Source organism: Primulina eburnea, chromosome 4 (genome assembly GCF_022965805.1).
Source record: "Primulina eburnea isolate SZY01 chromosome 4, ASM2296580v1, whole genome shotgun sequence".
Lineage (NCBI taxonomy): Eukaryota > Viridiplantae > Streptophyta > Magnoliopsida > Lamiales > Gesneriaceae > Primulina > Primulina eburnea.
This window is the reverse complement of record NC_133104.1, coordinates 5,772,545-5,799,425: the sequence shown is the minus strand read 5'-3', so window position 1 is coordinate 5,799,425 and position 26,881 is coordinate 5,772,545. Positions and strand designations below refer to the sequence as shown.

Genomic DNA, 26,881 nt, shown 5'->3' with positions numbered 1-26,881 from the left:
TATATTTATTGTTAACAATGAAATTATTGATGAAACATTTAATATATAGATTATGTATTTAAATATTAGTTATATTAAGTAGAATATAATTCAAATGTCTCCGTTACTGGAGAATGAAATCAATCATAAAGTAAAAAATATAAAATATAGAGAGTATGTCTCTTGTGAGATGATCTCACAAATATTTATATGTGAGGCGGGTCAATCCTACTGATATTCACAATAAAAAATAATATTTTCATGGATGACCCAAATAAGAGATCTGTCCAACAAAATATGACTTGTGAGACCGTCTTACGTTTACAGGATTTGGACTTATTTGGATTTCAAGTCCTAATCCCAAATCCACTCTAATCGTTTGATAAATAGAGTGATTTGAAATAGTTGATTTGGCTCACTCTAATTTCGAGCTCATTTGAAATCAAACCCAAAACTCCGTCATTTGAAATACTTCTGCGTTGTTTCTTCTTCAAATCTCTCTGCATTGCTTTCCTCTTTGGGTTTTTTTTTTCACGGGGATCTAAAATGTAATCATGGTGGCGCATCTCATCTCGGGTTTTCCTCATAGGCACTGAAGTAATCTTCCCAAATCAAGCACGATTTGTATTTCTCGTAGGGAGTTCCTAATTCTGCGGGAAGCTTCTCATCAAAATCGGCTCTTACTATTTCCCACTAAGGCTTCTTACTTTTTAGCACAATATTTCTTGAGTTTTGGGAATGTCGGGTATAACAATGAATCAATTTATGTGAAAATGATAAAAATATCTGATTTCTAAGTACAAATGATAATGAATTCTTAACTTGATCATTCATTCTCATCTCTTAAGAAAATATAATAAACGAAGAAAACTAAAGAAAAATAGAAATTGAGAAATAAACTCCGACCGTTCATATTTTGTAGGATTCTGTTTGAGATAAAATTTATGAGAGAAGAAAACTATAAATAAGATAAAGACTTACTTTTCGTGAATTCGCACATTTGCATTTTTTGCATGTTGTGAACTTCAAAGGATAAAACAATTCACACGGACTTTGTTGTTTGAAGATTGTTGTTTTACGTGTTTCCGTGATTGTTGGAGACATCTGCAAAAACACGCGTGTGAGTGTTGACTGAAGATTCGTGTTTTTATTACTCCAGTTTTCGGCACTATGTTTTGTTTTTTGAATACGTTTTAGGCTGGTTATTTGTTTTAGAAAACAAATTATTTTCTCAATGAGTTGAAGAAATTAGTTTTGGTTAAAATAACTAGTGTTTGTTTTGGTAAACTCAAGTTGGTTTTTTTAGTGATTATTTCGTCTTAAGGCACCACACAAGCATTTATACTTGTGCCTATTTTATTCTGGCGTATTTTATTTATTAAAGTTGAATTTTGTGCTTAATTGAAATATTCGCTCCATGTTGTTGACTATACATGTCAAAACGGGCTGGCGCGACGGGCCAGCCCGCCACCCGCCATTAGGCGGGGCGGGCCTCTAAATGGCCAACCCAGCCCAACCCACCTTGGTCTGCGGGTTAGGCGGACCGATCCTTTTATTTTATTTTTAAAAAAATACTGAACAGTATTACAATAAATATAGAAGAAAAATATATTTCAGTCAAATAATTTCATAAAAAAACTTAAAAACATTGAAATAAGACATTGAAAGCATACAACAATCAACATAATCCATAAAAAAATAAAGTGCTTATTCTAATTCACACAATATTTCATCGTACACAAGTACCAACATTTAACTCATGTAATATCACCAACCGTAAATACAATGAAACTTTTAAAGGTGAATCCCAAATCTTTTTTGTTTCTCCAGTTTCTTAAATGTTTGTCCTCACAAGAAAACAAAATTAACGATCTGAATGGTTTGTTCGCACAAGGCACCTAATTCTTACCATCCACCTTTTCTTAAAAAATGAGAAACATTGGAAGATAACAGAAAGTCGAGTAAACAGACAGTTGTAAATTTCAGAAAATATTGTGTTCAACAATACACATAATTAATTTATATACTATATTATTTCGTTAATTCTGGATTAGTCGAGTTAAACATTAAAGAAAAGGGAGGAGACTGGAGAGCATAACATCTTCAAAAAAAAACAGAAGCATACTAGAGTGATGAAAGTTAGGTACATGAGAAAAAATAAGGAAAAAATAAGAATTTTTATATAAAACTTAAAAATATAAAATTCTTCCCTAATTTGGCGGGCCAGGCTGCCAGTTTAGGCCCGTCCCGTCTTGGCCCGCAGCTTTTTGGTCCGTCCTCAAAACGGGCTGCTATTTTATCAACCCAACCCGCTCAATTTTTATAGCGGGGCGGACCGGCTCGACGGACCTGACCCAATTTGACAAGCCTATTGTTGACAAATGTTGCCAACACCCCACACAACACTTAAATCCGATATACATCGATACTAATTAAATCCGATATACATCAATTCAATACTTTCTATACTCTTGTGTTAAACAAAACCTTACAATATTGAATGCGAGCGACGATAACCAATGGGTCAATAGTTCAATTAAGTCTTCAAGGTGTAGAAAGATCACGTGGGTAGGCATAACGAACGACTTTGGAACACATGAAAAACACGGACTTTGAATGAGTAAAAAACACTAGAAGAAATACTACTTTTTAAGTTTCTAAGTGGGGACTTTGAATATTTAGACTTTTGTGTTGCATACACTTCATTCCCATTCCACCATTTTCTTTCCCTTCAAAATTGCCAACTCCGACAACCCTTTATTCTCTAATCTATCAAACCAAAGCTCTCCGGTTCAAGTAAAATCATCTTGTTTCATTGATTTTAAAGAAAAGAAAAACATGGGCGTCATCAAAGTGTCCCAATCCTTTAAGACAAAAGTCACCCCAAGTAGGATGTTCAAGGCCTTGATCTTGGATTCCCACAACCTTGCCCCAAAACTCATGTTCTCCTCGATAAAGAGCATAGACTTTCTTCAAGGAAATGGCGAGCCCCGGATGATCAAACAGCTCAACTTCACCGAAGGTTAGAGCCTATACAAACCATAATATAGATAATTATTTATTAAGATTTAGAATTCCTCCGCGAACTCGAGGTTTGGCGAGTCCGGAACAATTACATTACTTTGTGTTTTATAAAGCCACCAATAACTATATATGCTACTGCAAGTCGATCTTAAAGTTTGTAGTTCTAAATTAAAAATTTATTTTTGTTCCTTATGTTTCTTGTAGCTAGTCCATTTAGATATGTGAAACATAGGATCGATGAAATTGATGAAGAGAACTTCAAGTGTAAATACACTTTGATAGAAGGAGATGCGTTGATGGACAAGCTAGATCGAATCACTTACGATGTTAAGTTTGAGGCTTATGGGTTCGAGGGATGTGTGTGCAAGATAACAAGCGAATACTTCACGAAAGAGAATGTGGAGATCAAGGAAGAAGATATCGAACATGGGAAAGATAGAGCCGTTGGCATGTATGAGGTTGTTGAAGCTTATCTCATGGCACACCCTCATGCCTATAATTGAGAACGTACGATTTTAATGTAAATCTTGGACTTTTATCGTATTCTATTTGTTCCGTTTGAATCTTTTTGTATTTTGCAATGTATTGGATGATCATGTCATAGGTTTGTATTTTTTATCAAATAAATATGTTTGTTAATTGAAATAAGACTTATAATTATATACAATAATGTCGAAGTCTAACGTGATCATAAATCGAGAGTAAATATTTTAGCATACACTTGGAAATACCAAATATACATTTGTTTGAATTTCCAACGAAATTCAATCATATGCAAATTCGATGTTGAATATGATGGCCCAGATTCTCCAGATTATTATCATCCCACATTGAAACCATATATGAGCTTCAGGGTCCAGAAGGGCTATAAAACGGTGGGCTAGCACTTCATAACACTCATACCTTTCTCGGCCTTTTGGCTAAGATCAAGTGTAGTATCTGTTCTTATCAGTTTAATATCTGGTACGTGGGCCAATGGCCCACACGATATTAAATTTATTTTTTTAGGGGGAAGGCCCATCAAGGTAGCTTGCTGCCTGGGTCTTCGAGTGTCGCCCAAGCGTTGCACTATTGCATGGGCCTGGCACACCCCACCAACACGACTATAAATTTTAAGTCCTGTTTCCTGGGTAAGGTTAAAATCAACGAGACAAAATTGTGTATTATATTTTTGACATAACTACCTCCTTCCGGTATGTGCTGTATGTATAAATAACTTTTTTTTATATATATATAAGTTATATAATTGTTGAAATAAGGTTTTTAAAGAATGTTTTGAATATTTTTTTTTTAAAATTTTAGAATGATAAATATAGAATTCAATGCAAGACCAAACTTTTTTAAAATTTAAATTCGTAAAAAAATTTGATTTACAATAACTCAATAATATTCTTCAAAGAAAATTTATGCGGTTTGATATACCATAATCAATTTGAAATTTCCAAGGTGCGATATATCAACAAAATCTATGTTGTATCCTGTCTGGAAAGATTAGATTTAAATTCGTTTATCCCTGTATTACGCATCAATTAGTGATCCATTTTCGAAATTTTTAAAGTTAACTTACTTAATACAATATAAAAAAAATCTTGTGGGAATCTTTCATGTGTTAATTTTGTTCGATGAATCTTTTATTTGGGTCAATTATTATTTTTATGTCAAAAATATTATTTTTTATTGTAACATGTAGACATAATTGATCTGTCTCACAAATAAAGATATGTAAAATTGTTTCACAAAAAAACTATTTATAAATATATGATTAAACATATCATTGTTTTTCACGAGCTCGTGAATTGTGACTAGGGGTGGGCATAAAATCCGAAAAACCGAAAAAACCGATTCGGTTTAAATGGTTCGATTTTATCGGTTTTTCGGTCGGTTATGGTTTTAAAATATATAAAGTTTCGGTTTTTCGGTTCGGTTTTCGGTTTTAAGCCCCAAAAAAACCGAAAAACCGAACCGGCCATATTTTTGTTAAATATAAGGTTTTTATGTATAATGGGTCATATTATTGTTAAATATAAGTTTTTTTATATATAATGGGCCTATTAAGATTTATGAACTTAGTATCATTAACCCTCAATTTTTCAATCCGATCATTTTCTCTTATTTCTCACCATTCATCAGTCGACGTTCTCTTTTTTTCTGTATATATTTCTTTAATATTTCGTAAGATTATGTGTGTTCCGTTCGAGCTGGTTGACACCTTGTTATCATTCTTATTACTGAATATTCCGTTGGATTCATATATTTTCCGTGTTTACATGGTTAATTAGTTATATACAGTTATTATATTCGTATGACATATTTATACACAACACATGTTATATATATATTTATATATATATATATATATATATATATATATATTCAAATTAAATATTTGAAAAATACTATGATTTAGATTTTAAAGACAAAAAGTGACATATAATTTTATCTCTCAACAAATTTTAGCCAACCGTATATAACCGGTCGTAAAAACCGAACCGTATTACAAAAAAACCGAACCGAACCGTAATACAATGGTTTGGTTTTGGACTAGAGATATTCAAAACCGAAAACCGAAAAACCGAACCGTTGTAGACTAAAACCGAACCAAACCGACCGTTACCCACCCTTAATTGTGACTACGTCTTATTTCTTACAAATTAAAATTTAAAAAAATCCTTATACAAGGTTAAGATGTGCCATGGATCGGTTAGGTTACCAATCTAATCTAATTATTAAAAACCAATTGAACTAATAGTAAATTGAATTTATTTTATTGCAGTTTGTTAATAGAAATAACCTTTTATTTAAAAAAAAAATAGTAACAAAACATGGGAAAATTCACGTGAACCCATGTTTCCAGAAAATTAATAATGTATGTGATAAATAATTTAATTTGCCAAATAAAATAATATAATGGCGATTTCTGACTGTTGATATTTTCGATTTAATTACTTTTTGTTTTAAAATAACTGATTAAATATATTTACAAATAAAAAAAATTAAATCACACGACAAAAAAAAAACAGAATTTCTTATTAAATCAAATGGAATTCGGTTTGATTATTTTGGCTAAGATAAAACTTATATGAGACGGTCTCACAGATCGTACTTTGTGAGACGAATCTCTTATTTTAGTCATCAATGAAAAAATATTACTTTTTATGCTAAGAGTATTATTTTTTATTGTAAATATGGGTAAGATTGACCCGTCTTACAGATAAAAATTAGTGAGCCCATTACCTTTCTCGGCCTTTTGGCTAAGATCAAGTGTAGTATATGCTGATGGGCCAATGGCCCACACGATATTAAATTTATTTTTTTAAGGGGAAGGTCCTTAAAGATAGCTTGCTATCCGTGCTTTCGAGCGTCGCCCTTGTGTTGCACTACTGCATGGGCCTGGCGCATCCTACAAAACCAAGTATAAATTAAGCCCAATTAATAAATATACGAATTGTTCAGTACTGCTAATGTAATGATAGATGTGACATCTCTGATTTATTAAGATAATGCTCAGTAAATTAGTTGACTTCCAAAATTTTTCTTTTCTAAAAAATAAAATCGTCGGGCCAAGAATTTTTTTTTGGAATTAATGTGGAAATGTTGTCAATCAAATTGAATTATTATAACATCTGATTGGACTAATCCACTGAAAAAAATCTTATTAGCTATGGTTTTTCTTTTTTTTTTTTTTAAATTTTTCCATAATTTTTGTAAAATTGTGGACAAACTACCACATTTTTATTTGCTCACGAAAAAATCGTAATAAAAATAGTGACATATTACCCTAAATCATTGTTAACATTAGCGACATATTGAGTATCTCGTCGCTGAGAAGAATAAATAAATCGTGGTTATTATATCGATGGTTCTCATATAAATTTGGGGACAATTTTTAAATTCAATTTCATCGTCATTTGGAATTTTGAAATTCTGATTTAAATTAGCGACAATTTTTTTTTAGAAAATCATTGCTAGTTGACTATATATACCCATCTCCTTCATTTTTCAGTGATTTTCATAATATTACAATTCCATATTATAACATGTGTTTTTGTCTAAATTTGCAGATCTGGTTATCGACTTCAACTTTATAACTTCACGCTTCAAACAAGTTATTTTCCACATATATTCAGGTAGACGCATGTGTTATATTGTATTTATTTATTTATATTAATTTGATAATAATTATATAAAGTTACATTTATTATGTATCAAGATATATATAATTAAGTGTAATTATTGTTATTAATTATTACTTTCGAATAGGTCAACTACGACCGATTTAGATATGAAATTCAAAACCGGCGCTATTTAAATTACTACAGTTTTATCATCGCTCACACACGCTCTTTCGTACATTTTGACTATGTGATAAAAATATGTGCACAAACATAACAAACAATCAAGCCATCTACCTCTATTTACCCCTTGGCATGCATGACCTATCAATTAGCCAAGTGACCATAGATGGAGTTGGCTAGTTTCTGCCAATCAAGGTCATGTCGGTCGACTACTACATATTTATATATATAATAAACTAAAATAAGCAACCAATGGCCATAGTTTATCAAACACTAAAAGCAAATTCCCTTCCCTCAACACATCAAACTCGAGCAAAAGACCACCATTCCTATGGGAGACCCACAATACCAGAAAAGGGGAGAATAGCCCTCCAAAGATAAACTTATATGAAAAAGAGATTCTTTGCATGTCCCACAATTCATCAACTTTAAAATATTCCTTCTCCATGAACTAATGCATGCCATATATTTGATTCTCTAGTTCCCTCTTTAATCTCTCCATTGTAAAATACCTCAGTTTTTTTTTTTTTATACTTTCTCCATCATCATTCCCTAATCTCCATTGATGGCACAAGAAATGGAGGTATGTTCTTAAACCCATGTTACATTTAGCTAGGATATGAATAATAACAGCAACAAATAGTTTTTTATATTCCATGTTAAAAAATTCTTTGATTATGTAATCATTTCACAACAATATGTTCAGAAACCAAGAATCACAGAGATCAAGGTTCGAATGGACTGTAATGGTTGTGTTCAGAAGATCAAGAAAGCTCTGCAAGGAATAACTGGTAAGAAAATTCAGACTGAATGATAACAAAGCTATTGATGAGCTTCATCTAATGCGAAACACGGTATGTCTCACAGGTATATGCGATCTCTATATTGATTTTCCACAACAAAAAATAACAATAATCGGGTGGGCAGACCCTGTGGCGATGGTAAAAGCCATCAAGAAGACAAGGAAGAGTGCAGTTATTTGTTCACATATGGAGCAGCCGGAGCAACCAACTGAACCAGCCAATGAAGGTGGTACACCAGAGGGAGGAGCACCACCACCGGAGCACAAGGACACACCAGCTGAACAGGCACAAACAGAAGCAGGACCACCAGTAGAGGAGCCACATGATTCGCCACCACCTGAGCCAAAATCATCAACCGAATCTGCAAATGTTACAAGCCAGCCCACTCAACCTTGTAAGCCTAAGGATGCTGAAGAAATTCATGTCGTATACCGTTATCCACCAGAATATGGATACAGATATGCATATGGTCAGAACTTCCACCAAAGCAATGGCCCGGGATTCAGAGATGAACCGTTTCAGCCCTATGCTAGAGGCCCGGGATACAGTCATCCAGGATTCGGAAGTGAGTCATTTCAACCTTATTTCGGAGGCCCTGGATACAGTCATCCAGGGTTTGGAGGTGAGCCATTTCAACAGTACACCAGAGGACCGGGGTACAGTCATCAAGCATTCGGAGGAGAGCCATTTCAACCTTACACCAGAAGCACGGGATACAGACACGAGCCATCTCAGCCCCACACTAGAGGCCCCGGGTTCGTAGGTGAGACATCTCAACACTCAACCAGAGGACCGGGATACAGAGACGAGCCCTCACAAGTTCACACCACTCGGCCAGGATTCGGAAGCGAGCCCTCTCAACCCACTTACGTGACTCACAGCTACAACTCATACAAGCCATCACCCTATGTAACCGAATATGCATATCCCCGCTCGCCACCGAGATACTCACGCTACAGTATACCCGACCACTACATCCAGGATTACCACGGTGGGAACACAAGCAATGGGAATGGTAACATCACATCAATGTTCAGCGAGGAAAATCCAAATGCATGCAGGATAGCTTAAATAGACTGCACAAAAATCAGGAAGAATTGCCTGAAAGAGAGCATACTCAAAAGCTATGTGAGAACAACAAAGAAGCCCCTCAATCTTCTGGGGTAATTGTTATTGGAGAGAAGTTTGGTGCAATTTTTGAACAATTAGATTCCTATCTTGTAAGTGCATGAAAGCATTTATCCTGCATTCCTTTGCAGTAATGGCTTGATTAATCGCACCTAGCATTTATTCCATGTGAAAGAATACTAGTAAAGCTAGTTCATTCCACCTTCATATTTATCATTATATGATCTAAGATGGAATAAAATCCTCAAAAACATGTAATTGATTATAGCTGCAAAACAAAGGAGGACCATTAATAATCTATACTACTCTGAAACGCGAAGGACAACCTTCAAAGTTTGGTAGAATCTGAAACACGAAGGATAACCTTCAAAATTTAGTCCCTCAAAGATAACACATCTAGAAGAAAAACAGTCAATTTCTTGACGTGAGAAAAGATTGATGGATAATTTGAAGAGCATCTCAAATTCAGCACACTTTTCTCCAAAAGTCAAAAGAACTTTCTAGTCGGTAAAGGGATGGCCAGATTTCTATGTTTCGTGCCCAAGTTGTTTATACAACCCACAGAAAGTTTGATTCTAAATATTTAAACGGGAAACACCATTTTTTCCAGCACACGATTTTAGAAAAAATGGTTTTGGAAGGAGATATCATTTCTAAACTTATATTGCTTGACGACCTGGATAGATGGGGAAAATCAAAGGGTTATGAAAACAATCAATTATCCTGCTGTAGAACATGATTATGCATCATCAGGGAAGATTCTGTGTGTCATAGAGCATTTGCAGGTACTCACGGATTCATCCGAATGAATCGGTATTTAAGCAAATCTTGAATAAGGTTTTTCAGCTTAGCAGGCGAAAACAAAGTAGGGTAATAACATGATAGTAATTCACCCTTGAAGAAAGCTGAAACTTAATGGTCAACCTTGACTAGGTTGCTAACATATATTGACGTACACTCCGTTAATGTTTTATCTTTGGATTTGTAATTGATATCCTGACGCATTAGTCAAACACCGATAATAACTATCATTTCAAATAACAATTTTCCTTCATGTTGATTTATTATTCAAATGAAAACCGAACAACTATCACATGTTTACCACCACACGTGCATATGTAATTCTATTAAATATTAACCTTCATTTGGTTCGATCAATATCCATATTAATCACATATACCAATTTTTTATTTAATTCAAAATAAAATAAATTTCTATAAAAGATAGAACTTTTGTGACATTTTATTTCAATCAATCTATTTTAAAATATATATAACATTATCATTATTTGAATAATTATTTATTTAAGCTTAAACCGAATTAACTTGAACAATATTTTTTTGGAAAATCCGAACGGTGCACGTTGGAGAGCTCAAAATCACGCCTGATATTGCGGAAAACATCATGGGTGCGCGGGGCGCCCCAAAATCTCGCCCCTGCGCGCCTGCGACTGCTTGGACAACCCTGGGCGCGCGGGGCACCCTTAGAGGTGTCTATGCGCGTCTACGTCTGTTTGGACACTGTTGGGCGCGTCCTATGTCCTTTTTGTTATTTATTTTTCCTTTAAAATATTTTTTTGAACAAAAACTGGACTGAAAATGGAAGTCCAATACCGTATCCTTAAAATTTTCAACCAAAATCTCTTTACCAAAACTGAAACTTTAAAAGATTTGATTTCAATCAAAATATTTTTCGTATATGAATCATATCAAAAAAAATTTTAAACAAAATTTTCTTTTTCAGATGTCGAACCAAATTATATCCAAAAACTTTAAACAAATCTCAATGATTCAAGCATGAGTGACTCTTATACCACTTGGTTGGGAAAATCCATAAATCACATAATCCATTATGCTAAATCAATAAAAATTTAACTAAAAACTTAAGCGGAAGCATACGCGAACTCATAATTCTGAATTTTTTAGAACGTGTGTTGATTTTTAAGTTCTACGCGCTCTTTTGCTTGAGAGAATCTTTTTGTTTACTCGTCTGAACTATTTTAATGTGGAAGAGAATAGGGAACAAGATGTCATGTGATTTGAGGACCATGACTCATATATAAATAACGTCTGTCATTATTTTCTGATATTTTTGTTTTAACCCATCATATAAAAACAAAAATTACATTTATGTCTCTACACATTAAAAGTCCACAACCTATTAGATATATTAAAGTCCAATAACCTGAAACATTAGTTGATTACTTTATTTTGGGCTTAACTAAATAGAAAAATCACAACACATAATTATTAACATATAAGCTCATATAAATAAAATTGATCCAACAGACAATACACTTTCCGTGAACAGGAATACGAAAGTTTCCTGTTTACTTGTTCTCTTCAAGCTTCTTGTGAGTACTGCTGGTCTCACGTGCGGAATTTGAGATAATAAAACCCGAAAATAAAGAATAAAATGGATACCGAGATTTACGTGGAAAACCCCTAAAAATTAGTAGGGTAAAAATCATTGGCAAGATGAAAAGAATTCCACTATAATATTTGTGGTATACAACTCACACACTGTGTTTCCAAAGAGAACACACACTTTCTTAATACAGGAGAACAAACACCTCACAAATATTATAGAACTAAGCACTCAAATGCTTATAAGATGAGAGAAAACTCGAAAAAGGGATGATTTCAGAATGAAGGGGGGATCTCTATTTATAGAGCCCCCTGTCGGTGTGAATACGCGTTAAAAACACGTATTCATATTTCCACAAAATTTCCTGCAGCACGTTTTTTTCTTCTTCTCAAAGTATGCAATTCAAATTTGCCAACTTTGGCCCCACCTATTAACTTCTTTGTCGACATTTCTCCCACTTGGAGATTTGATTGAGAATCAAGCACATCTTCATACATCCTTTCAATCTTTCCATTCTCCAATGCTTACGTTTCTGCTAGGCCACTTAAGGATCTGCACTACTCAAACTTATCAATGTTCACTGGCTTGGTTAGAAAATTAGCATGTTGTCCTTTGTATGGATTTTCTGCATATCTAAGCTTCGTTCTTCTACTACTTCTCGAACAAAGTGAAATTGTACTCCAATGTGCTTTGTCCTGGAATGAAAGGCTGAATTCCTTGCGATGTGCAAATCACTCTGACTGTCACAAAACAAAGGAACAGTATCTTGTTTGTGTCCGATCTCCTCCAACAACCTTTAATCCATATTGCAACCTAGCAAGCTTGAGTAGTTGCCATGTATTCTGCCTCTGTTGTAGATAACGCCACAACTGTCTGCAGTTTTGAAACCCAGCTTACTGCTCCTCCTACAAGTATAAACACATAACCAGTAGTAGATTTTCTCTTATCAGGATCACCTGCATAATCTGAATCGACATAGACCCTGAGTGTAAAATCCGATCCTCCATAACATAATGCAGCATTTAAGGTACCCTTAATGTATCTAAGGATCCTCTTAACAGTGCTCCAATGCTCTCTTCCAGGATTCGCCATATACCGACTAACTGCTCCCACTGCTTGAGTAATGTCCGGTCTTGTACAGATCATGGCGAACATCAAACTTCTCACTGCTGATGCATATGGTACTCGAGACATCTCCATCCTCTCTGCTTCACTGCTAGGACACATCTCGGAGGATAACTTGAAGTTAACAGGAAGAGGGGTCGAAATTGGCTTACTATCTTGCATGTTGAGGCGTTGCAAGATTTTCTGCAAATAATTTTTCTGGGAAAGCCAAATCTTTCTGTTACTTCTGTCTCGATGAACTTGCATCCATAGAATCTTGTTTGCTGGTCCCAAGTCCTTCATATCAAATTCTCTAGCCAACTGTGCCTTCAATCCTTGGACCTGATCTTTGTTGGGGCATGCTACCAACATGTCGTCCACATACAATAGAAAAATAATATAATCATCACCAGACCTCTTGAAATACGTACAAGGGTTTGCACTCAGTCTGTTGTATCCAAGGCTCATGATATATGAATCAAATTTCTTGTACCAACACCTCGGCGCCTGTTTGAGACCGTACAGAGATTTGTTAAACCTGCAAACCAAGTTCTCTTTGCCTTTTTCTGCAAAACCTTCTGGCTGGAACATATAGATTTTTTCTTCAAGATCTCTATGAAGAAATAATGTTTTCACATCTAGCTGTTCTAGATGTAGGTCAAACACCACACACAATGCTAACACCACTCTGACCGTTGTAAGCCGAACCACAAGAGAAAATATCTCATTGAAGTCAATGCCTTCTTTTTGAGCATACCCTTTTACCACCAATCTAGCACGATACCGCTCCACTTGGTTATTGTCATCACGCTTGATCTTATAGACCCATCTGTTACCAATGGCTTTCATCCCTCGTGGTAGTGTAACAAGATCCCAAGTTTTATTTCTGTCTAATGCCTCCAACTCTTCTTGCATTACTATCATCCATAAGGATACATCCGAGCTTCGAGTAGCCTCGTGGAAACTCGATGTCTCATCATCCTCTGATAATAGACAATATGCAATGTTGCTTTCAGTGATATAATCTGAAAGCCAACCTGGTGGTCTTCTGTCTCGAGTTGACTGCCTCATATTGGAAACCTCAGACTCAACATGTTCTTGTTCTTCGTGTTCTGGTACTGCTTCACAAGAAACTTGACCTTCGTCCGTCTTATTTTCCACCTAAAAAATAGTAGTTTTTGAATTCGGTGTGCCTTTGTCTCCCTTTACTTTATCTTCCTCGAAGATAACATCCTTGTTGATGACAAGCTTGTGAACAGTAGGATCCCACAAGCGAAACCCCTTTACTCCATCAGCATAGCTCAAGAAGATACATTTTCTGGATTTCGAATCCAACTTAGATCTTTCTTACTCATTGTACAGAACGTACACTGGACTTCCAATTGTATGCAAATGAGAATAATATGTCGGCTTCCCGGTCCACATCTCCATCGGAGTTTTTAGATCAATCGCCACTGAAGGAGAACGATTGATAACATAACAAGCGGTTTTGACTGCTTCCGCCCAAAATGACTTTTCCAGACCTGGACTCCTCAACATAGCTCTTGTTCTGTTCAACAAGGTCCTGTTCATCCGCTCTGCCACTCCATTCTGTTGAGGTGTTTATGCCGTTGTGAATTGTCTTTTGATGCCTTCATGTTGACAATATACATCAAATTCATCACTGGTATATTCTCCTCCATTGTCAGTCCTCAAGCACTTGATTTTCTTTTCATAATCAAGTTCAACCCGCTCTTTAAAATCTTTGAAGATCTGGAAAAACACCCAACATCTCCTAGAGAAATCATCAATGAACGAGATAAAGTATCTCGCTCCTCCTAGGGATACAACCGATGCTTGCCAAACATTCGAATGAATCAGCTCAAATATACTTTTGCTCCAGGCAGTAGAAGTGCCAAACTTTAATCTGTGTTGTTTACTGGTAACACAATGCTCACAAAAGGATAGCGACACTTTTGTAAGTCTTGGCAGCAGCTTCCGTTCTGAGAGAATTTTCAACCCTCGTTCTTACATATGTCTGAGCTTTCTATGCCATAACACTGTTAATTCTTCTTCTGAACCAATTGATGCAACAACAAGTTCTGCCTCTTTGTGTGTTTCCCCCAAAAGTACATACAGATTTGCAGCAACTTTTTCTGCCTTCATAACCACAAGCGCACCCTTCATAATTTTCATGATCCCGTTCTCGATCCGAGTTTTGCACCCAATATCATCCAATTGCAGCAAGGACAAAAGATTTTTCGTCAGTCCCTTCACATGTTGTACCTCCTGTATGGTGTGAACGGTGCCATCAAACATTTTAATTTTGATAGTACCGACCCAAGAGATTTCCAAGGCATGATCATTTCTCATAAATACAGATCCTCCTGAGATTGGTTCATAATGATCAAACCATTCTCTCCGAAAGGTCATGTGCCACATCGCTCCTGAATCCATAATCCATGTGTCACAAAATTTGTGTCTGCCTTCTGCAACAGTTGTTGCTTCGCTGAATAATATTTCACCACCGCCTGAAGTACTGGCCACATTTCCTTGAGAACTTTTCTCGATACTCGTATACTCTTTCTTGAAGTGTCCTTTACCGTCACATTTAAAGCAGTAAATATTTTTCTTCTTACTCCTTGACTTTGATCTACCTCGTCTTTGGCTCCCACTGGAGTCACGGTCCACAAATCTTCATCTTATCATCGGTAAAGCCTGTGCTTGCTTCGATGTTACCAACCTATCTTCCTTATTCTTGCGCCGAATTTCTTCTCCGAGAACCGCAGTCAAGACATCGTCGAATCTTAGAAAACCCATAAGAATATTGTTGGTTATGTTGATGATAAGTTGATCATATGAATCTGGTAGACTTTGAAGTAGAAGCTCCGCACGTTCATTTTTCCCTATTTTATGCCCCATGGAAGTGAGTTGGGCAAATAGAGTATTTAGTGTGTTGATATGGTCGGTCAACGATGAGGATTTTGCCATCCGAAGAGTATAAAGCCTTCTCTTTAGGAAAATCATGTTATGTAGCGACTTGACCTCGTACATCTTTGTCAGAGTATCTCAGATAACTTTTACTGTTTTTATCTCAGAGATACTTGACAAAACTTCGTCTGCTATAGCCAAGTGTAAATTGGCAACAACATTCCACTTTCCATCATCTGTAATCTCCACCGGTCTGTCTCCAATAGCTGCCAAGCAATTCTCCTTTCTTAAAACTGCTTGTATCTTTATTTTTCCCAACATAAAATTGCTTTCATTGAACTTTGTTATCTCGTACCTTCCCGCCATTATGTTTACAACAATTTTAGTACACCGGACAAAATAATCCCGCCTTTAATAAAAAATCTCAAAAAATCTTTTCTGATGTGGAAGATCAGTCTATGCTGCAACCACAAAGCATACTTAGAATTTTAAGAAATTTTAAACCAAGGCTCTGATACCACTTGTTGGTCTCACCTGCGAAATTTGAGATAATAAAACCCGAAAATAAAGAATAAAATGGACACCGAAATTTACGTGGAAAATCCCTAAAAATTATTAGGGTAAAAACCACTGGTAAGATGAAAAGAATTCCACTATAATATTTTGTAGTGTACAACTCACTCGATGTGTTTCCAAAGAGAACACACGCTTTCTTAATACAGGAGAACAAACACCTCACAAATATTATAGAACTAAGCACTCAAATACTTATAAGATGAGAGAAAACTCGAAGAAGGGATGATTTCCGAATGAAGGGGGGAGCTCTATTTATAGAGCCCCTGTCCGTGTGAATACATGTTAAAAACACGTATTCATATTTCCACGAAATTTCCTGCAGCACGTTTTTTTCTTCTTCTCAAAGTATGCAATCAAATTTGCCTACTTTGGCCTCACCTATTAACTTCTTTGTCGACAAGCATCATGAGCGACTAGTCAAAACTCGACTCAAACTCAATCACCGAGCTTAAGCAGGTCAAATATTTAATCGAACTCGAGTTTTACATGTTTCAATTCGAGTAAATGTGAGCCACTGGATCGATAAATCGAACGTAAACATTTCATCTATTGGGAGATGTGTACATGCTGAACAAGTGACAAAAGCATGACAACATTAAAATCATAAAACAATGACAATCATTTAATTTATTTATACATTTTGTATGTAACTCCGGATGACCCAAATTTTACCAAGTTCAAAATTTCATAATGAAAATTATGAAATATTTTTTGAACTAAACTATTAATAATTATCATAATTAATATTTATTTAAATAATTTCAATGTTTATCAATTTATTTACCTAAAATTATTTACATATAGTTAGAATCTAATTATACAATACCCCTTATATATCTATATAATATCTAAATACACCTAATTTTAAATAAAATCAAAATATTTATTTTAGTCAAGTTTAAAAAAAGAAATGGGCCTTGTAAAATAAGCCCATTATAGATTTCAAGAGATGGCCCAGATTTATAATTTGGGTCCAATTCGTTACACGAAGAACATATATGACGTCATGGCCCTATATTTTCTTCCACCTACGTAAACCCTTCCAAAACAGCCACTGTCTCCCGAGGATACAGTCTACAAAACTGAGCTCTGCCCCAGATTCATCCATGGCGCCGAAGCCCCAGAAGGTCAGTGATTCGAAGAAGAGAAAGAGTAATCCGAACACAAAATCTGTTTCCAAAAAACCTAAGTTTGATTCGAGTAATATTCAAACTAAGGTCGCGAAAAAGCCCTCCGTGTTGACGAAGCATAATCATCAGCGAAAGGAGGGCAGAACTGGTGTGAAGAACGATGATGTGACAGATAGCAAGAAGCAGCGTCGTTTGGATGCAAAGGTTCAATCTTTATCTCTGTTAAGTGATTCTGTAACGGTTAATTGCTTACTTCTGTGATAACTTTCAGGAATTAGCTGAAGCTAGGAAAAAGAAAAGGAAGAAGCATTACTCGCTCGAACAAGTATGTCTCCATTCTTTTTCCTTTGAACGCCTATTTGAGGCTAATTTCAGCTGTAATCAACGTGTACATGCTTGCATCGGCGTGATTGCTCTTCAGATTCCGTTTTTCCAAGTTATCTTCTGTTGTCTAAGTCACATTTTTACCCATTTCTCATCAGGAGCTTGCCGTGCTCTGGGAGAAGATGAGGCGTCGAAATATTGCCAAAGAGGACAGATCAATGTTTGTGCCTCTGTTGCAATTTTATTTTCCAATTACACCTTCATGTCCTTTGTTCACTTTCCCATCATCTTGGTTAAAAAGGATTCTTTTTTCTTTTTGCTTGGTTTCAGTTACTGTAGAATGTAGATTTATCCTTTCTGTTTGATTCTTGTTTTAAGGTTGGTGAGTGAAGCGTTAAAGAAGATGAAGGGGAAGATTTCTGAAATTGCATGCTCTCACGTTTCATCTCGTGTTCTTCAGGTTTAATACCTGCTGCCTCCCATAGATCACTCTGTCATCTTCTCGTGTTGATTTGTTTAGTGCTATTTATAATGGTGTATTGATTTGTCTCTTTGTGCTTCAGACGTGTGTCAAACATTGCACACAAGAAGAAAGAACTTCTGTGTTTGCTGAGCTTCGCCCCTGCCTTGTTAGTCTAGCAACCAATACTTATGCAGTTCATCTCGTGACAAAGATGTTGGATAATGGTATATTCTGAGATAGAATTTCGAATTATGATTTTCTGAGATTAATCTACTCCTTTCACTTACCCCTTGTGCGGGCATTAATAAGCTTGGCATTTTTTACTTTGGAACAAACTTACATTTTTTTAACTTGCTACAGCTACAAAAGAACAACTGGCAGAAATTATCTCTGCCCTCCATGGTCATGTTGCAGCTCTTCTTCGACACATGGTTGGCTCACTCGGTATGATCAACGTTTTCTGAACTTAAATCATAATTGTGGCTCGCTCATTTGGACATTTAAATTTTGTAGCTTTCTTGCATGTATATTACGGCGTATCATCTCTGAGAATTTTTAAGAAAATTGAATTTGAATGAATTAGAAACTTAGATGTATAAAAAAAGAGCAGAGTCTTTGATGAATCAATATGGGCATTTTCTTACATTTGTTTTCTTAGACATTTGAGTCCATTTACATGGGATATGCTAGTCTTTCAGTATTATGCACTAGTGCTCTCTATATTGTGCTGGGATTATTTGAATGACTCGATACTTGCCTTGCTAATACAGTAACTTGGTTTTGTAGTTATTGAACATGCATATGAACTGGGGAATACGACTCAGAAGCAAGCTCTTCTCTCAGAATTATATTCACCCGAACTTCAGTTATTTAAAAATTTGGTCACAATGAAAGAAACAAGGTAATGCATTAACTTGTTGACTATCATGGGTGGTGTTGAAACTACAATAACATGATTTTGCTCTCTTTTTATACTTGTGTTATTCCATCGAGTTGAAATTTTCTTAATGAGTATACAAACTTAAAAAGTTGAACTTCAGGACTAAACAACCAGACAGCTCAATGTTATTTGCAATTTTTAGTTAAAAGTAAATGGAATTATGGTATGTCTGGTGATAGAGCATGCGTATTTCGCTTGGGATCTAGTAGCCTGAGAGTGAATAAAATATGTGATTTTTAGGGCTCTTGGCTCCGAAAGTTGGTCAATATAGTTCTTTTCTTTCACCGAATAGTTGGACGTTGACACCATTATGAGTCAAAATGTGACAAGTTTACTTACAAATTTCATGATTACATTGGCTTTCAGAGTTCACTTTATTTTATCATAATAACTAAAATTTTCACAGGTTAGTAGATGTAATATCAAATCTACAATTACAGAAGCCATCTGTTTTGCGGCACATGGCATCTGTGCTTCAGCCAATCTTGGAGAAAGGGATATTAGACCATTCAATTGTGCACAAAACGTTAATGGAATTTCTAAGCGTTGCTGATAAGGTTCTGTCATAATTTTTCCCCATTCCAACTGTAGTTGCCATAAAATAATTTTAGAAATTTTGCTGAATTTTTGGCAATACTCCTAAATCATATCTTTGTGAAGTCCTCTGCAGCAGACATTATCCAGCAGCTGTCAACTTTAGATCTTGTTAGGATGTTCCACACAAAGGATGGATCCAGGCTTGGTATTCTCTGTATTAAGCATGGGAGTGCCAAGGTACCATCCCAACATTGCCAAAAGTGCCATTACAGAAATGTTCGATTTTATTGTACCACATTTTTTATGCTTTGGTGCGACACACTCATTAACTGCATTTCTGTTTAGGAACGGAAGAAAATAATTAAAGGCTTGAAAGGCCATATTGACAAGATTGCTCGTGACAAATTTGGGAGTATGGTAAGCATGACTTTGGTGATTGACCGTGTTTCCTAGTTTCCCCTTAAGATCCATTTCAGTTAACACACTCAAAGCTTATCACTACTTTTCATCCAATGATGGGCTTTGTAACTGAGGGCCTATGTTCACTATTTGGAAAATTTATGTTAGTCATCTTAAATATATTTAATAATTGCATGTTCACTATTTGGAAAATTTATGTTAGTCATCTTAAATATATTTAATAATTGCTATATTCCCTCCCCCATTTTTTGAACATCTATATCTTTTTGTGACCTCTCAAGGCTTTTGCCAACGACTTTCTCAGGTACTCGTCTCCATATTTTCGATTGTTGATGACACAAAACTTTTATCAAAGGTTTGGTTTTTCTTCTCAGGCTCTTTCATACTCTTGTTATAGCCTCATTCTGAGTGCATGCATCACAATTTCTATCATAGATGATCATTCGTGAGCTTGAGGGAAATTTGAAGGAGCTTATTTCGCATCAGGTTTGGTTTTTCTCTTTTCTTTTTGCATCAGCAGCAATACAGCATCTTTTGCTTTGTTTAGTTGCATAAAACTTTACGCTCGTTTTTTAGCTCTACCTGGCATTTGAAGCTGACTTGAGATTGGGCGTGCGTTTCAAATAAAGTTTTTGAAGTGCCATGTTAAAGATAATGTTACATATAGGTGAGACAAAAGGTGCATAAAAAATATTTTGAGAACAATGAGCATGACATGACTAGAGCATAGCTATTGGGAGCTGGGGTAGGAGATGTGAAGGGCCCTTGTTTGGGCCAATGTAGTTTACGGGTCTTATTTTAAAATATATTTGACGTGAATGTGAAATAGTGAATCAAGGAAATTAACTGGGATAATTAAAGTTGTTTTACTGTTTGCTGAAGTATTGTTGTATTTTGTCCTTTGCTTTAGGTTAGAACATAATCTTTGGCATTTGACACTTATGAATGTATTCCTTATAATTTTTACTAATTTCTCACTGCTTTTGATGCGAGAAATAAACTTCATAAGGATTATATTTTGGTTTTCAGCAGTTTTGCCTCATTATTGGTTCATACCAGCAGAAGTTATATTATTTGTTTTGATTTAATAACAATACATTATTTTCTTGGTTGCTGATCCTTAAATTTTTTTCACGCATAGTGATGCAACCGTTTGTTTCTATTTGTTTATTTTTCACAGGATGGAAGGCGTCTTTTACTTCAGCTACTTCATCCCAATTCTACTCAATATTTCAGTCCAGATGATATCACATCCTTGAGTCTATCCATTCCATCACTTAGTAACAAGGCAAACCTCTTTTTTCTTCATTGTCATTATACTTAATTTTTCTCGTTTGTATTAATTATTGTGAAACATGCTTAGAAAACATTTTGAATTGCCGTTTGAAAGAATTAGCTCAACAACAAAGTTCTAATTATTCTTTATTTAGGATGAACTGCATGGCAGTGAAGCTGTGGTAGATGATTGGAAGAACGAAGATGCAAGCATACCTCTAAATGAGGGTGGTAAGAAAGATCCATTTAAGCGGAGGCAAGAGTTGTTAGTCGATAGTGGACTTGCTGAGGTGTGCACATTATGCTCTGCTCTCATCATAATATTACATTGTCCTTTCTGTACCTCCATGTTTTTGTGTAATTTATATGGTTGTTGAATCAGTCTTCCCGCCGCTCTATTTATGATTGCTGTTTCTGGAATTTTTTGATATTAGCCTCTTCCCCCTTTATAAAGTTGTAAAAACGTTGCTTATGTCTGCAGAAACTCGTTGATGCGTGCTGCGAAATGGCAGGGGAATTGCTAAGATCCAAATCTGGAAAGGATGTCATTTATGAGGTATCAATTATAGTTCTTTACATTCTAAGGTTTCTATATCAGTGAACATCAGCAAGTCTGTTTTTTATGTAATATTTATTTCCAATTGATATTGGTCTTGAATTTGCTTTATTTCGTTATCCCACTCTCCATACTGCCTTAAACATGTCATTGATATTGATTATTTTGGGTAATGGGCTATTCGGTTTTATTAGGTTTCTATTGGAGGCGCTGATGGAATTCTTTATCCCAATTTGAGTGAAAAGTTGGGCTTGTTGCACGAATCTATAGCATCTGTGGCCGCCCAGCCTAAGCAGGATGAGCCAGAAGAAGAGCATCTTCTAGAAAACTTTCATTCAAGCAGGATCATCAGAAAACTAGTTCTAAACTGCCCTGCTTTCGCCACTGTTTTATGGGAAAAAGCTCTTAAAGGGAAATGTGGAATATGGGCAGAAGGTCACAGGTTAGGTTTTCATAAACTGAAAAAAAACCTCCTCAGAAAAATATTCTAACAATATTTTTGATAATATTAGTAGATCCCATCTCGAAGAACTCTTTCTTATCCATATCAACATTTCCTAGAGTTCATCATCTTGGCCGTTGTGTCCCTCCCCATCATAAACTATTTTCCCTACTCAAACAGTAATTTCATACGTGTAGTAGTAACATAGTTTCCTAAGATCGTCATCATTTTACCTCAGTTCAAAGGTAATCAAAGCATACTTGGAAACTTCAGAGACTACGGTGAAGGAGATTGTAACAGAAGAGCTGCAGCCCTTCATAGCGAATGGTGTTCTGAGCATACCTTTAACTGAATCAGTCGACGAAAAAAACTAGGAAAATGAATCCCTTTAGTGAGCATGAATACACAAATTAGCAGATTATATTGAGGAATTTCTAAGATCCAGGAGAATTCTCTTCTGATAATGAGTTCTCTGGTTCTTCCTTGGTTAGATGGAAGTTTTGTTGCTTAACCTTTAGTTTTGTACGACGCATGGCAGTTCATATATTTTTGTCGCAATTATATATAATGAAATGCCGATATATATGCTCAATTCATCCTCGTCATTTGGCCTGTTTCGGTTTTCAGAAATTATGTTGATTTCCGTGACATTAAGAATTACAGACTAGTCAGTGGATTCATGATTTGTATTAAACAAGAAATGGTGAAAAAAGTTGCATTTTTGGCAATTTCAGAAATATGCATGTGGTTTTAACTTGTGGTGTATGTTGCAGTGTGAAATGGGGTCACTTGAGAGTCTCGAACTCGATGGAAGCAAGGGTTTTTTCTAAACCAACTTAATACTGATCGAGAATTCATGTATTTATTATAAACGTCACAAATCCGTAAAATAAATGTCTCAAAATCAAAGCTTTGTAGTGACCGTTCACCAATTATACATATGTGATATATCTTGACTAGGTTGCATTTTGGATTAAGGAGGGTTGGCAAATGACTTGCAAAGTTCACAGTAACATTTACCAAAAAAGAACGCAAAAAACGAAAATAAATCTTTGAGATCCCATCATATTTTCATTAACCATCGCAAAAATACAAAAAAAAAAAAAGGAATAATAGAGCAAAGCAGAGCAGAAAATAACTAAGAGATGACAGGAGCTGAAAATTGAGATCCCAATTCACGTTCCAATTCCCATACAAGCCGATCAAAAATAAAACTATAGAGAGAATTTCAGCTTCATTATTGTGGAGATAGAGAATCTACATATCCAAGATCTCTACGAAGTGCCCATCTCAGCTTCATTGCCGCATCAAGAATCTAGAGTAGGTTAATTCAACCACCATATCGGTGTTTCAGCTGTTCAGGAGGCTCCTCTTGCATTATGGCTGAACCTGTAGTCGAGAGGTACTCACGGATGGTTGTTTTATGATCCCCTAGATACGTATGATCCATAAAGTTATCATAAGCCATATCACCGAGGTTCTTTGCTGCCAATACACTGCAGAATGATTTCATATCTTTCAGCTCATCACCAGCACGGGTTATAACTATAACATTATTGTAAATGAATGCACAGAATGGAGCTTTCACCAGAAATTGATCGAGGAATAGAGAAATAACCAAGTAGATAGGAAATGCGCAAACGAAGCATTTCAACAAACAGCATTAAGAAAGGTCTTGTTTCATGAAATGAAAATATGATAAGGTATTCTCGAGGAAAATCTCCATCATATAGAGGTCTGATAAAGATAGCACTCACCAGTGCCGGAGATAAACACGACAGGGTAAAATATCATCCAACCAAATCTTGTGAATGCCATATCGTCCATACCGTTGAAAGAAGATTTCTTCACTTCCTGCCCCAAATGTCTTTTAGTGTCATGAGATAAAAATGCAGATGAACAGCATAAGAAAACCCAGATGAAAAGGATTGGTTTCCAAAAGAAAGAAAATCACCTTTACATCTGTTTAAGAAATATTCTTCGTCACTATAGCGTGCACACAACACCTGCATTAATAATGCCATATATGATTCTTTATCGTGCAAACACACTAATAAGTCATCCATATCAGAAGAAAAGCAATTTAATTTTGCTCACCGCTCGACTTGTGTAAAACAGCCCATTAAATGTTTCTGGTGTCACCTAAGGATAGAAATTTTCAATTAAATACTATGTCAATTAGTATCTTTACGCTTGACCATCCAAGAATAAATGAAGATATTTGCAAGTACAAAATAACTATGAAACTCACAGCTAAGAAGCGGAATTCATGCTCCCTCTCCATAAAAGTGGGTACCTGAGCAAGGAAAGCAAATAACACGTCAAATTCAGCTGCTCAACCTCTGTATCAGATGTTGAACAGAGAATATGGCTTTTAAATGTTCTTACCTCCGTTCTCTGGATCTCAAAAATGGTAATCACAAGCGATTCGGCTTCACATGGCTCCACACTTAAGCTTGATATCTCCTGATAAATAAAAATAATTAGCATCATCCACTTCAAAAACAGTAAGACTCGAAGGTAGAGGAGCTGCCTAGTATAACCAATCACCTAAACAGTATAAATATTTGGAACTCTTTTTATATTTAGGTACTCCCACTTATAATCCCGCAAATTCAAGTGCCAAGTACATTTGTTCTACAAAATCATCACAAAGTTTTCTTCTTCGATCTTTTTCCTATCAATTAACTGAATCTAGTTAATTTAACATCTCCAAGAAAATTTAAACCAATTCAATTCTATCCAATCACAAGTTTCAAACATTAGTCAGCAAAATATTGCGATCTCGACTAAATAGATAAGCTAAAGGCATAATTCAAGCCTTGCATACTAAAATATCAGCAATCATAGAAGGATAACTCAACCTATTGATATCGCGAAAATGAAGATGTGATTTCTCACTCTTTCAGTTATGTTATTTGGTTGTAGTATAAGACTAGTAGCAACAAAAAAAAAAAACAGAAGACATACCTTGGTTTCGGGCAAAGCTATCCCGCGCTCAAAGAAAATAGGAGCAACATGAGCAAAAACTCTCCTAAATCCACTCAATTCGCCATTCTAAAGTTTATCAAATTCGGAAAGGTACTCCTCGCACTCCTCTCTGCATTATCATTTCAAATATTACATCGGCGTCGCAAAAATATTTCTATGGAACAAGGCTATCGCCGATTGTAAATAGGAATAAACAAGAATTTAGCCCCAAAAAAAGAAGAAAAAATCAACAAAAATAAGCGCGATCAAATTGCGTAAGCTCTTCCATATTACTTTGAGCAGTGAAAAATAAGAACCATTAAATATACAATCATTAGCAGCAAAAAAAAAAAGGATAATGAATGACAATTCAAACAGCAGAGCTCCAAAATGAGGCAGCGGAATCTATTGATCCCTACATCAAACAAATGTTTTTTTTTAAAAAAAATTTCCGTATTTTTGATCCAGAAGGTAACCGCACGCACCGGATAGAAGCGAACCGAAGCCACAGATGGAAATGAGTCCATCGGACGACACGATCAGATCAAAATCGGACTCCTCCTTGAGCTCGAAAGGCAATGTATCGGGCGGAGACACCTCCTGAGACTGCGGAGAAGAATCTTCGGCGGACATGTCTGAGCTACGGCGGAGCACGGACGGGTAACGGAAGGCTCGCTGGAGCTGTGGGGAATGAAAGCGAGAGGGGAGGAGGGGGGATGATAAAGGCGGGGAGCACGTGACGGGCACGTGAAGAGAATGAAAATAAGAATCACGTGCTGGAATTAGGGAACAAGGAACTGATTGGTAACGGAGAAACAGCATTGCGGTTGGCTCACTTTTTGACTTCCCCACGTTCCCAACAAGTTCCATTAAAATTTAATGTGATAATTGCATTTATACCCCTAAGATTTATCATAAGTTAAAAAAATTAAAAAATATTATATCCCTTCAAGATTTGTTAAAAAAACGATAAATCCAATAACTTTTAAAATTTAAAACACAATAATCAGTTGTATTTATATTACATTATAGACTATTAGGTTAGTATTTATTCTACATTTTTATGGAATTAAATGTAAGAAAATACAAATATGAGAGGGATGTATTTATGTTAGAATTTAAAGTTTTTTTTTTTTTTTTTGTTATTTTCCACATAATTGAAGGGAGATTTATATAATAATTACAAATAAATGAGTTTTTTTTGTTAATATGATAAGATATATATGTAATTAATCCTTAAATTTGGATTGAGCTACTATTTTAACTTAAATATATATGTAATTAACTTTTATATGTGAGACGGGTCAACCTACCGATATTCACAATAAAAAGTAATACTCTTAGCATAAAAAGTAATACTTTTTCATGGATGACTCAAATCAGAATCCGTCTCACAAAATACGACCTGTGAGATCATCTCACACAACTTTTTGCCAAAAATTAACATGACAGACTATGCATGCCACATAACACTAGTTATTTATACTATATCGATATGGTAAATGCTATGGGATGGAAAGTTGAAAAACTAATGGATGTGAGGTGGAGGAAAGTAAGTGGCGGGCCAGGTATGGTAAATAAAAAAGACGTACATGTATTTAAAGGCCATGTGCACAGCAAAGTTAGGCTCCTAGGTTT

The 26,881-nt window shown here is 35.5% G+C and overlaps 3 protein-coding genes, 1 non-coding gene and 2 pseudogenes across 4 annotated transcripts; 5 read left to right on the top strand and 1 right to left on the bottom strand.

Moving 5' to 3' along the window:
- Positions 1 to 2,671: 2,671 nt before the first annotated feature.
- On the top strand, positions 2,672 to 3,642 carry LOC140829731 (major allergen Mal d 1-like). The gene is made up of 2 exons (XM_073193035.1): positions 2,672 to 3,001; positions 3,208 to 3,642. Exons 1-2 carry the CDS (start codon positions 2,818 to 2,820, stop codon positions 3,504 to 3,506), a joined length of 483 nt encoding a protein of 160 aa, XP_073049136.1. The 5' UTR covers positions 2,672 to 2,817; the 3' UTR covers positions 3,507 to 3,642.
- A 260-nt stretch (positions 3,643 to 3,902) lies between these two features.
- On the top strand, positions 3,903 to 4,098 carry LOC140831226 (U2 spliceosomal RNA). The gene has a single exon (XR_012117806.1). It is a non-coding gene; the product is annotated as a U2 spliceosomal RNA (small nuclear RNA).
- Positions 4,099 to 6,233: 2,135 nt separating this feature from the next.
- LOC140831228 (U2 spliceosomal RNA) lies at positions 6,234 to 6,407 on the top strand (annotated as a pseudogene).
- Positions 6,408 to 7,749: 1,342 nt separating this feature from the next.
- LOC140830779 (uncharacterized) lies at positions 7,750 to 9,436 on the top strand. The gene is made up of 3 exons (XM_073194253.1): positions 7,750 to 7,881; positions 8,005 to 8,089; positions 8,166 to 9,436. Exons 1-3 carry the CDS (start codon positions 7,864 to 7,866, stop codon positions 9,170 to 9,172), a joined length of 1,110 nt encoding a protein of 369 aa, XP_073050354.1. The 5' UTR covers positions 7,750 to 7,863; the 3' UTR covers positions 9,173 to 9,436.
- A 7,771-nt stretch (positions 9,437 to 17,207) lies between these two features.
- Positions 17,208 to 22,865, top strand: LOC140830777 (pumilio homolog 24). Its single transcript, XM_073194252.1, has 17 exons — positions 17,208 to 17,520; positions 17,588 to 17,641; positions 17,799 to 17,860; positions 18,019 to 18,100; positions 18,204 to 18,327; positions 18,464 to 18,547; positions 18,890 to 19,004; positions 19,450 to 19,600; positions 19,704 to 19,817; positions 19,926 to 19,997; positions 20,305 to 20,355; positions 20,436 to 20,486; positions 21,181 to 21,288; positions 21,431 to 21,565; positions 21,757 to 21,831; positions 22,026 to 22,273; positions 22,512 to 22,865. The coding sequence occupies exons 1-17, from the start codon at positions 17,293 to 17,295 to the stop codon at positions 22,645 to 22,647; spliced, it is 1,890 nt and encodes a 629-aa protein (XP_073050353.1). The 5' UTR covers positions 17,208 to 17,292; the 3' UTR covers positions 22,648 to 22,865.
- Positions 22,866 to 23,408: 543 nt separating this feature from the next.
- On the bottom strand, positions 23,409 to 26,086 carry LOC140830778 (uncharacterized; annotated as a pseudogene).
- Between the last annotated feature and the right edge of the window lie 795 nt (positions 26,087 to 26,881).

What these genes read in the sequence shown, in the direction of transcription:
- LOC140829731 (XM_073193035.1), top strand. Translation starts at nt 2,818, where the DNA reads ATGGGCGTCATCAAAGTGTCCCAATCCTTTAAGACAAAAGTCACCCCA. An exon ending in ACAGCTCAACTTCACCGAAG is followed by an intron (nt 3,002 to 3,207) that starts GTTAGAGCCTAT and finishes TGTTTCTTGTAG; the next exon opens with CTAGTCCATTTAGATATGTG.
- LOC140830779 (XM_073194253.1), top strand. An exon ending in AGCTCTGCAAGGAATAACTG is followed by an intron (nt 8,090 to 8,165) that starts GTAAGAAAATTC and finishes TATGTCTCACAG; the next exon opens with GTATATGCGATCTCTATATT.
- LOC140830777 (XM_073194252.1), top strand. Translation starts at nt 17,293, where the DNA reads ATGGCGCCGAAGCCCCAGAAGGTCAGTGATTCGAAGAAGAGAAAGAGT. An exon ending in TTTCATCTCGTGTTCTTCAG is followed by an intron (nt 18,101 to 18,203) that starts GTTTAATACCTG and finishes TTTGTGCTTCAG; the next exon opens with ACGTGTGTCAAACATTGCAC. An exon ending in AGGAGCTTATTTCGCATCAG is followed by an intron (nt 20,487 to 21,180) that starts GTTTGGTTTTTC and finishes TATTTTTCACAG; the next exon opens with GATGGAAGGCGTCTTTTACT.